An 11,556-nucleotide genomic window follows, 5' to 3' on the forward strand; every position below is an offset into this window, starting at 1 on the left:
TTTAAAGGATGGTGTATATTATATTATTCTCCTGTACCAGACGAGTGAAAGAACTACAGCTCAATATTCAGCACATAACACATAGGATATCAAAGAAACGAAAACAAGGTACATTTATATGAAGAAACATAATTATTTTGCAGAATAATGAGTTTTCACAAGTTGCTTTCTTTTCTAATGGTATTTTTGTGCTCACTGTAACAACATTAGTGTTACTATATTTATTATATGTTATATCAATTCTACTAATTCATCCATGTGTACTCAACAGGTTGCAAAATCCAGTATCTTATATGAGTTGTTGTTCAGAGTTACACCAAAGAACTAATTCTATGAGGCCAGTGTATTATGTGTGTCAATCAATCATGGGTGTTCTTCTAGCTATTTTAATGAGATGAAAAATCTGAATTGTCAGGAGGGAATACCTTGCCACCTTCAAACTGGTGGTGGTGATGTGTGTGTGTGTGGGGGGGGGGATGATTACCATTACATTGCCTGTAGGTCATATGGAAAATTCAGGGACACCTTATTCTCCATGGAGGTGCTTGCCATGCCAAAGCATGCTTACTATGCTCAATTCTAAATCAGTGCCATTGGTTGCAAAAAGTTTTGAAATTCTTTATGATTATTTTTGCAATCATCTTGTGTGTGTATGTGTAAACATTATCAGCATCATACCACTAAACACAGATATAGACATTATGATCTGTTCCAATCTCATTTTAATCTAATCCCTTTGGAGGTCTACCTGGCTTTCTCTTCCCATTTGATGTATATTTTATTAATTGTTTATGTTACCAAGTAAGTATTGGCAATTTGGTTTACACGCTTCATCCAATTTTGTTTATGCATGGTTTTAGCTGGGATTAGGTTCCTGAAATTTCCAATGTAAATTAAAGCAAAAATATAATGCTAACATACGTTAATACATTAGATTATGTTCCAAGATTTTCAGTAATCAACACAAAATGCTTGAAAAGTGTTTTATTTTATGAAATTTATGTATTGAAAATTGCATAATGTTTAAGAAAGAAAATTTACTGCTTTAAAAACAATAGAATAGATGTCCATTTGGATTTCTTCCTTTCTGATAATAAGTTATAGGATGGCTGTAGAACTGTCTCAGGTCCTCTCAATAGTTGAGTTCCACTCCCATTTGGGGTCATTGCTGCAGAAGATCTCACTTTTCTTATTAATAAGAGCAATAGCCTCTTGCATTGATTTCATGTCCTAACTGGCATTGCAGAGTCAGCTTCACTTTCCTGTGTCTTCTTTAGACAGTTGTTCAGCGAGCTCTTCTAAATCTTCCATTGAAAGCTTTCACCATGACTCTCAAGGAGCTCATTTATGTCACCAAATTCTACATCATCTAGCCCTATTTTCCTATTTCAAGGGTAGTGGCATGCTCATGTGAATTCAGAATGCAGTCAGGCCAAAGCTTACACCTGACACCAGTACATGTTTATCAGTTCACTTGCAGTTCTTAGTCCATAGTTAATATAATTTGTTTTTCTTGCCACATTTTTTTATTTAATTAAAATTTAATCATTTAGTATTATAGTTTTATTACAATGTCAGGACCATCTGTGTCTAGGAAGTCATGACTCATCATCCCCTTCCAATTGTGAGCTATGAGAGGCACAAAAGTGATTCTTGGGATGTGCACATCTTTTGAAATACTAACTTCTTTCTTATTTGCTTCGTAAAATGTCATGTTTCTTTTGTGTTTTATGTGATTTGTTAGGGTTCATTAACTGGATTTCAAAAACAGTTTTTTTATTTAATTTAATTAATTTATTTATTTTAATATACAGTTAGCTCCCATTTTGCAGATTGTCATTTCAGAATAAAATTCATCAACTTTGCTTGAGAAAGACCTACACAACACGATTTACTTTTATTGTAGATGGGATTTGAATCCACATTTTTTCTTCCAAATGAATGATACATGGCAAAACTACTCAAGCATGAAGGCATTTTATGTAACATTTAAAGGTGTTAAATAGAAAGTAAGTTGTTTTAGTTGAGTATATGCATTTCATTGCTCAGCACAGGAGTGGTTATTTGAAGATCTCTAGAACAACATTTTGTTATATCTACCCTTATTCTCTTCATTTTACTAATTTACTATAAGTCTATAACATTCAATGATTTGCATAAAACTTTAATTCAGTATGAGAAAAAGATGGAATGGAAGGATTAATAAGATATTTATTGTCATAATATTTGTTTAAAATCCAGATCACCATTATGAGTTGGATTTAAGTAAATGTATTTCTTTGTTTAGATATATTCCAGTTGGTCTCCTGGAAAGAGTTCCACAGAAAATCAATGAAAGACCTCTACTATATTTTGGAAGAAATGAAATGGAAACTTTAATGTCAAGTCCTAGCTGTGCAGATTGGATAAAAATAAGGTAATAACAGTTTATTTATTATTACATCAGAAACTTATAGTTATTCTAATTCTACCTCTCTACAGATGTTTCTGTAGAGAGGTAGCACTTCCCAAGAAAGAGAGAGAGAGAGAGGTGTCACTCTTGATGCAATAGAAAAGCAACTTGATTAAATGAAAGTTTCAGTACTTTTAACTTATGCACTGGCCACAGCCTCCCCTATGATCTTTTTTCCCTAGATAAGCATATGAAGTTACTATATCAGTTACCCAGTGTTCCATATGTACTGCTTTTTTTTTTATTATGTATTTATTATATGTTATTTTTGTTTTGTTTATATTTAATTCTTTTTTTTTTTACTTTCTGCATTCAATTCATTGATCATTGTTGAATTTTTTCTGCAGAGTTTCCTAAACTCTTTTCCTAAGTTCTTTCCCATTTACTATAATTCCTCTATTTTTCAATTCTAGATTTTTTAAAAATTTCTTCTAGGGCTGCTGTAAATAATTTAGGTGAAATGGCATCTCTCTCTGTTTGATATTCCCTTTTTTAATAGGCTTGAATAATACAAAAATAATACTTTAAGCCACTTCAGGCACCCAATAATCAGGTTGATGGTCTTGCACTGGGCACTGAAAATTATCTGCCACCTACAAATCTTGTTTGCTGAAAAGTGGAGACACTTTTTACAATTTGGCCACACAAACTGGCCCAACTGAAAACCAGATCAAATAAGACTGCAAATAGTGACAAATTGATATTTTCAAAATTTTTTTTTTCCTTTGAAAATGACTTATCCTATGCCTTTTAGTTTCATTGTTTTGTGTGTAATCTAGTCTTTAAATATTGAGCACGATTTATAGATATACGAGATTTGACACACACAAAAAAAAAACGAGACTAACCCTATAGCTTGGGAACAGAGAGTGGGATGAGAGAGATAAAAAAAAGAGATGGTTATAGAGCATGCTCTAACCTGTCACCATGCGACAAGGCTCAACTCCATCGCTTTACTCAGTATGAGTGGACACGTGTTCAAATATAGATGCTCTCTTACCCTCTGTCAGAAAATGTTAGAGTGCAAGAGTGAAGAGCAAGTTAACATCAAGTTTCTTGTGAAACTGAAGAAATCAGTGACGGATACTTTTAAATTATTGACTGAGGCTTATGGTGAAGAGTGCATGCATGCATGTCTTGTGCATGTGTTTGAATGGGCACAAACGATTTTTGGAAGGTAGAGAAAACGTGAAATATGATGATTGCCCAGGCCACTCACGCACAGCAATTACCGATGACAACATTAAAAAAAGTGTGAGATGTGATTCAAAAAGACAGAAGGGGGTGTTCGAGCTGGAGCTGAGAAAGTTCATTTGAATGGGGAGTGTTTGATGCATTTTAATGGAAGAATTGAACATGAAAAAGGTTTGTGCGAAAATGGTTCCAAAAATGTTGTCAGATGAACAAAAAGAACTGTGTTTGGACCTTTTGCACGGTGTTAAGGATGAACCAGATTTGTTGAATTCGGTAATTACTTGTGATGAAACTTGGATATTTATGTATAATCCAGAAACCAAGTGACAATCAATGCAGTAGAAGTCAGCAACATCTACAAGACCAAAAAAAACATGCACGAGTCATTCGAAGTTCAAGGCCATGTTGATTGTTTTCTTTGATATCCAGTGTATTGTAATGGCAGAGTCAGTTCCCAGCAGCCAGACAGTAAATCAGCAGTATTACCTTGAAGTCTTGACAAATTGCCCAAATGCATGAGAAGGAAACAACCAGAATTGTGGAGAAACGGTTGGATTTTGCACCAAGACAATGTGCCAGCCCACAACACTTTGTCTGTGAAGCAGTTTTTAGCTAATCACAACATCACTGTGCTTGAGCACCCACTCTGTTCACCAGACCTGGCTTTCTTCGACTTCTACCTCTTCCCAAAGATCAAGTCTGTGCTCAAAGAAATCCATTTTTTGTCAGTAGAAGATGTGAAAGCAAATATGATGGAGATCCTCAACAGCCTTTCAGAAAATGATCTGCAGATTGGCTTTGGATGTTGGCAGCATCGTATGCAGTTGTGTGTCAACTCAGAAGGGAGCTATTTTGAAGGAGATCGTAGTTGATTTTCTCAGTTTGTTAAATAAAAGAGATACAGGCACAGTCTCGTTTTTTCTGTCAGACCTCGTATATACTAAACAATATAATATCAGATATGGTTTGAAACTAACCTATTCGATAAATTATGATTAAATGTCATGTGTTACTCTGTAGTCAACCACCATGACTATGCTTGATGAGAGTGGATAAATGACGTGTGTATCTTAAGGTTTCATCTTTGTTTACTATGTTAGAATTTTTATGATATATGTGTATATATATACATACAGGTATCCCTTGCTTAACACGGCATTATATTAACGCAGCGGAATTAATTGCGACAATCCCTTGATATACGCGACAAGAGTTTTGATTAATACGCCTTTAAATTTACCACGCAAAAACATGCAAGCCTCGAGGAATGTTTCCTCAAGAGAAAGAAAGTCGTAAGCAGATGACGTCATTCCTCCCATTAAGCATTAAGAGTGGGCATATTACAAGCTCCAATTGTTCTGGGGTATTTAAAAAATACAGCAGAACTTTGCATTTAGATAACACACGTGGTCATCCAGATTCTCTTAATGATCTGTGTGATGTGAAAGTTTTATTTTTTCCACCAAATGTGACATCATTGCTACAGGGTGTTCGGGATAAATTTGACAGTTTCGTAAGGAAAAAGAAAATCTTCTTTGTATCTATTAAATTTAATGAATTGACAAAAAAACATTACAGGCAGAGTTAATTACAATACTATCAACAAGATTTACTCAAAATAACCACCATTAGCATCGATCACAGCTTCAATTCTGCTTCAGAACCTCGAACAAGCTGATGCTACAGCTTCCCTCCCTGGGAAGGGCCGCAAAAACTGTTTTAATTTTATCCATTAACTGGGCTTTTGTATTACTGGAAGTGCGATTGGTGTCTTTTTCAACTGCGCCCCATACAAAATAATCCATGGGGTTAAGGTCTGGGGAGTTTGGAGGCCAAACATTTGGACTGGTGAAGTCGTAGAAATTTTCAGACAACCATTTTTGACTTTTCCCAGAGGTGTGGCAAGGGGCCGAATCCTGCTGCCATACATACGGCCTACCATTGGCTACCCTTGTTATCCAGGGCTTGACTACAGTTAGCAACTCCACGAACAAAGCCCGAATTCCAATGCCAGGGTTCTTCAACACCTGTTCCTGCAGATTTGCGAGGAATTCTGCTGTACGAACGCAATCAGATCGTCTGCTAGGGATCTTTCTTCTTGCTACATCCTCGTAGTCACCATTGCAAGTCTCTAGTTCATGCCTGATTGTTTTTACTGTATTCAGGGAGCATTGGGCAGCAGTCGTAATATCCTTATTTTGATGGCAGGCACGAATCATCATGATACAAGTTATTCTCTTCCATGATTCAGGTGGGTTCCAGCTATCCATCCTTTCTGACATCTTGTATATGAATGAAGAAGGGTCCAAACTTTTAAATGAAGAGAAGTGTGTGTTAATACATGTAACTTACGGAAAAATATAATTAATTATAAATATGTCAAATTTATCCCGAACACCCTGTACAACCCATGGACATGGGCTTCATTGCAACTTTCAAAGCCTATTTTCTTAAAAAGACATTCTCGAAGGCAGTAGAACAACAATGGGAGAAAATGCGATTACGCTACAAGAATTTTCAAAAAAATTTAACATTAAACAGCAATTGAAAACATTCATAACTCATGGGAGAGTGTCTTTTAGCTGCATGAGAGCTTTTTGGAAAAACATTTTGCCAGAATGCACTAATGACTTAGGTGGTTTTCAAAATCCTGTGAAAACAACGTGGTTGAAGAAATCGTTGCAATCGATGAAGACTTAGGTTATGATGCAAAAGATGTTAAAGAATTATTGGATTCAAATTCAAAATATTTCAGCGACAACGATCTTCTTGAAATTGAACAACAACGCGCATATGAAGACACTGAAAAAATGGAATGTGAAGATGAGGTTCCGAAAGAGATAACAATCAAAGAACTGCATGGAATATTTCAGTTTAGAACTGCTTAAGCAGCAAGTAATGGATACGGATCCAGATGTTAATCGAACAATGCCTGTTTGCTGAGGTCTAGAGAGTCATTTCGCTTGTTATCCTAGAATTTATGCTGATAAGAAAAATTTTAAACTGTTCAAACGACTTTTTATAACTTTTTTTTTGATAGAAAATTGAAGTAACTAACTTAGGTACAAGTATTTATTAAACATTTCCTTTGCCTTCATTTTTATCTTTCCTAAAAGAGTACCATATAAAACTAATCATTAATACAGTACTCGATCATGGATGAATTGTAATTTTTACCATTGATTATTAGATTTGATTAACGCGATTTTGATATACACGATAACATCGAGGGGGTGCTTAAGGGTCAAAGCTGTATAACTGAGAGGAGACCTCCACATAGCCTTTAAAGGAATGCAGAGAACCGACCAGGGCTTCTGACCTAATGTCCAATCCTCACCTTCTCGTGGTGCACCCTGTTGGGTATCTACTTTGATACTGAATGAACGAGGATGGGCTGGCAATTTGGGATTTAGCCGACCAAATTGTATTCTTATTGGTTAAACCAAAATAAAAAATGATGGTACAACATGACAAAATTTCATGCCGGCTGGGGTGTCGCCCGGTTAAACAAGGCCCCCATTGTTTTCGCCAGGGAACCAGGGCGAACAGCGAAAAGTCAGCTACTGGAACAAATATGAAAACAAACCCCAACTCAACATTACCAGAGTTAAAGATCGGTACTATCAACTTTAAGAAAACTGAATGGCAAAGAAATTAAGCTAGCTGAGGTATTAGATAAGTACCAGATCGACATAATAGGGGTGACTGAAACAAAAAAGACCAAAACTGGTGAGATCTTTCTGAGCAATAAATACAAAATGTTATATTCAGGCAATGACAATCAAGGAAAAGAAGGAGTAGCCATAGTATTCAACACAAAATACGAGGCTAATCTTCGTGAATGGCAGTCAGTCTCAAGTAGAGTAATGTGGACAAATATAAGAATGGGGAACTGGACAATGAGACTTATTTGTGCCTATGGTCCCACAGAAGGTTCTACTAAGGTAGAAGTGGAGGAATTTTTTGATGCTTTAGAAAAAGCAACTGACACAATGAAAAATGAAAAGTTGGTCCTTGTTGGGGATCTAAATAGCAGAGTAGGAAATGATTGTGAGACATACAAAAATATTTTGGGAAAACTTGGAGAAAAGAGCAAAGCTAATAATAATGGCAAATATCTGTTGGATTTCTGCTCAGGACATGGACTGGTTATTACTAACACCATGTTCCAACATAAAAATGTGCACAAATTCACATGGAGAGAAGAGGCTAGGAATAAGAAAAGTCTCATTGACTATGTTATTGTTAATAGTGATGTTTTCTCCCTGGTGCAGGACACCCGAGTGTACAGAGGATTTGAAATTGGAAGTGATCACTATTTAGTCTTGAGCAGGATAAAATTGAATTTCATATTGGAAAGAAGAACATGTATGAAAGTTTTAAAGCGAATAAAAGTTGAGCAGCTCTCAGATGTGAACTGTAGGCTAAAATACACAAAGATTATTGAAGAAAAAATGAAAGAGTTTGAGAACAGGAATCAAACCTTGGAGATTCAGTGGCAAATTCTGAAGAAAACATTGATTGATTCTGCCAGAGAGGCATGTGGTGAGGTTGTCTGTAAGGATAAAAAAATCAGAACTCCCTGGTGGACACAGGAAGTTAAAGAGGCAGTGAAGGAAAAGAAGAAAGCATATCAAAAGTTCCTGTCAAACAAGTCAGCTTGTGCTCTTAGAGAATATAAAGACAAATGCAAGAATGCTAAACACTGTGTAAAACTAGCTAAACAAAAGTCATGGGAGGACTTTGGCAAGAATATAGAAAATAAATATGAAGAAGGTGGCAAAATATTCTGGAGGTTGTTAAAGAAGCTTAGGAATGGAGGCAAGAGTGCTGTGAAAGGAGTTAGAGATGATAAAGGTGACATGAAAATGGGAGAAAAAGATATCCTTGAAGTATGGAGTAATTACTTTGAAAAATTGCTAAATGAAACAAGCAGTAATGACAGTACACTGGTAAAAAAAAACTGACCAGGCATGCAGTCAGGAATACATATCCATACTTGAAGTAGAAAAAGCCATCAAAGGCTTGAAATGTGGAAAGGCAGCAGGAGTAGATGATATTCGACCAGAAATGCTAAAGTATGGTGGTATAAGAATCTTACAGTGGCTGCACTGCATAGTTCAGAAAGCCTGGACAGAGGGACGAATTCCCGATGATTGGAGTAGAGCTCTCATAGTACCCATATATAAAAAGGGAAATAAAACTGAATGTGAGAATTACAGAGGTATTTCCCTACTGAGTGTTCCTGGCAAGATCTATGCCAGCATACTTGAGAAACGGTTGAGAAGAATTGTGGAAGAAAAGCTTGGTGAAGAACAAGCTGGATTCAGGCCAAATAGAGGCTGTCAGGATCAGATCTTCACTTTGCGACAAATAGTCGAGAAAGCATGGAAATATAACAAAGATCTGTATTTAAGTTTTGTCGATTTGGAAAAGGCATATGACAAGGTGCCAAGAGAGAAGCTATTCAATACGCTGCAGTTATATGGTGTCAATGGGGCATTATATCAAGCAATACTTAGTCTTTATTTGAGTTGTAAGTCAGCAGTTAGAATTGAAGGAAGTACAGGAAGACGGTTTAATGTTAAATCTGGTGTGAGACAAGGATGTACATTATCCCCTCTGTTATTCGTTATCTATATGGATCACATTATGAAGGAAAGTGGTATTAAACTTGATATCAAAATTGGAGATGTTAATGTCAGCTCTTTGCTTTATGCAGATGATGTTATACTTCTAAATAAATCTGCTACAAGTCTGCAAGATTCTCTGACTAAATTGAATAGCTGTTGTAATATATATGGTATGAAGGTCAGTAATAAAAAGACAAAGACAATGAAAATAGGCAGAATCATTGAAAATGTCAACTGTGTTGTGAATGGAGAACCTGTGGAACAAGTAAAACATTTCAGCTATTTAGGCATGATTTTTACTGAAGATGGTAAATTAAATATAGAAATAACAACAGAATCAGCAAAGCTGGTATGGTGGATAGTCAGTTGAATAAATTCATATGGAATAAGAGAGAAATTAGTCGGAACACTAAATTAGCTGTATACAAGACAGTGTTCAAACCAGTTTTAACTTATGTTTAACTTATGGATCAGTTTTAACTTATGGAGCTGGGTCAGAAGTAAAACACTTGACCAAAGACTAGAGTCCACAGATATGAGAGTCCTGAGAAAGATTATAGGCGTGAACAGATGGCATCAATGGCAATATCATATTAAAAACAGGAAATTAGGAAAGAACTTGACATTGTTAGCATCCAGGAATGCGTTATCAGAGCTAATCTCAGGTGGTATGGTCACGTAAACAGAATGGGCGAGGAAAGATTTGCAAAACAAGTGTTCTCTGCCAGGTTGGCAGCAAAACGACCCAGAGGAAGACCAAGATACAGGTGGATTGATACGGTACAAAGTGCGTTAGATGATAGACATATAAGATCTGATAATGTTGGAGTCTTGACAAGTAACAGACTGATTTGGAGGAAAATTGTAGATAGGAAATTAATAATGATGTAATTTTTTTCATGTAGTAGTATCATATCCTGTACACCCCTTGAGGGTTCATGGCAGGAATTTGATGATGATGATGATAACATCGAGGGATTAATTAACCGCGTTAATCGAGGGATACCTGTACTGGGGCGGGGGGGTGGCTCTGTGCCTACAGCGCCTAACCCCCCAAGTTTCGGGCCTGATAGGCCAGTTCTTTATGAACCTCACTTTAATTATTCAAAATCACGAAATGAAAATAAAATATTTACTATATAATCAGTCATGACATGCGCATTATGCTAATTTCAGTAATGAATACTAACAGTTACTGTTCTAATGGTTGACTATGAGTTTGTTGTAATCCTGAAACGATAAAATTGTTGTCTCATGAAGGCAAACACATTGTTTGACGTTTCAAAACGTCACATAAAAACTTTTCAAATTTCTGCTTATCTTTTTATATATATAGAATGGATATATATATATATAGAGAGAGAGATTAACAATTAGTATTACTCACATATAGGTTTGTAATAATTTGAAAATGATTACTTTTGCTTAATTTCAGTGAGATGCTTCTTGGACCTGTTCCAGAGAACTTTATCTTCTTGCCCAAGCATAAAGCCAATGCATATCGCTAACTTAATAAAAGTGTACAGAAAGGACCAATCATCATACTGTACTTTGCCTTCTGCTGTAAAATATATGCAGTGTTTTTGAATAAATTTTTATTTTATAAAATTATGATTTGAATTCCTTTTAATTTTTTAGTTGTACAATAATATCTCTTGATATGCTTTTTACAGTATTCTTATTTTGCTTTCCTGTTCATTGTATATATGTAATGTCTTTACCCTTTAGTTTTCTTACTTTCAAAACATGCCCTGTATTCTCCATGTGATGTTAAAAGAAATTGACTAAAATAAGCAACTAGAACAAACCATTTCTCTGATTCCTACAGTTTTTGCTATAATAAGAACTGACTATATTTTAGCCACTTTCTGGCTTTTTCTCCTGGCTGAGTTTCCAGGAGAAAAAAACCAGACTGAGTGAGCAGTTCATTGTCCACTGATAGCCAATCAGAGATTGCTGGTCCAGGATTATCACTAATTATAAGCAGCATCTGATGAAGAGATAACTAACAAGTGTTGCCATCTTGTGGTCCCTAACACAATATGTTATTATTTTAGTAGTGTGGGTTCACGGTCGATTTTCATAAATTTACAGGATGAAAAAACTGAGTTTCTGGGAGAAAATAACTTGCTTGTCCATGCCAGAGATCGAGTGACTTGGGAACTGGTTGAAGAAAGGTTTAGAAAAAGTTCCTCTAATCAGCAACTAGAACTGAACATAGGACTTTCTTTGGGCAGTCTAATACTGAGGACGTAAACACCACTTCCACCAAGTTCC

At 35.8% G+C, this 11,556-nt stretch overlaps 1 protein-coding gene across 2 annotated transcripts in view; it reads left to right on the plus strand.

Moving 5' to 3' along the window:
- Dus3 (Dihydrouridine synthase 3) overlaps positions 1 to 10,882 on the plus strand; it is a 149,603-nt gene extending 138,721 nt beyond the window's left edge. The window contains exons 11-12 of one of the 2 annotated variants that reach the window (XM_090402404.1): positions 2,288 to 2,416; positions 10,715 to 10,882. In XM_090402404.1, coding sequence (XP_090258530.1) covers positions 2,288 to 2,416; positions 10,715 to 10,787 — 202 coding nt within the window. In that variant the 3' untranslated portion in view covers positions 10,788 to 10,882. Of the gene's footprint in view, positions 1 to 2,287; positions 2,417 to 10,714 lie in introns of those variants that run through there. The other variant, XM_090402405.1, reaches the window with a different exon arrangement.
- Positions 10,883 to 11,556: the final 674 nt, after the last annotated feature.

This window comes from Typopeltis vanoorti, chromosome 13 (genome assembly GCF_054136105.1).
Source record: "Typopeltis vanoorti isolate ZY-2024b chromosome 13, IOZ_Tvanoo_1.0, whole genome shotgun sequence".
Taxonomy (NCBI): domain Eukaryota; kingdom Metazoa; phylum Arthropoda; class Arachnida; order Uropygi; family Thelyphonidae; genus Typopeltis; species Typopeltis vanoorti.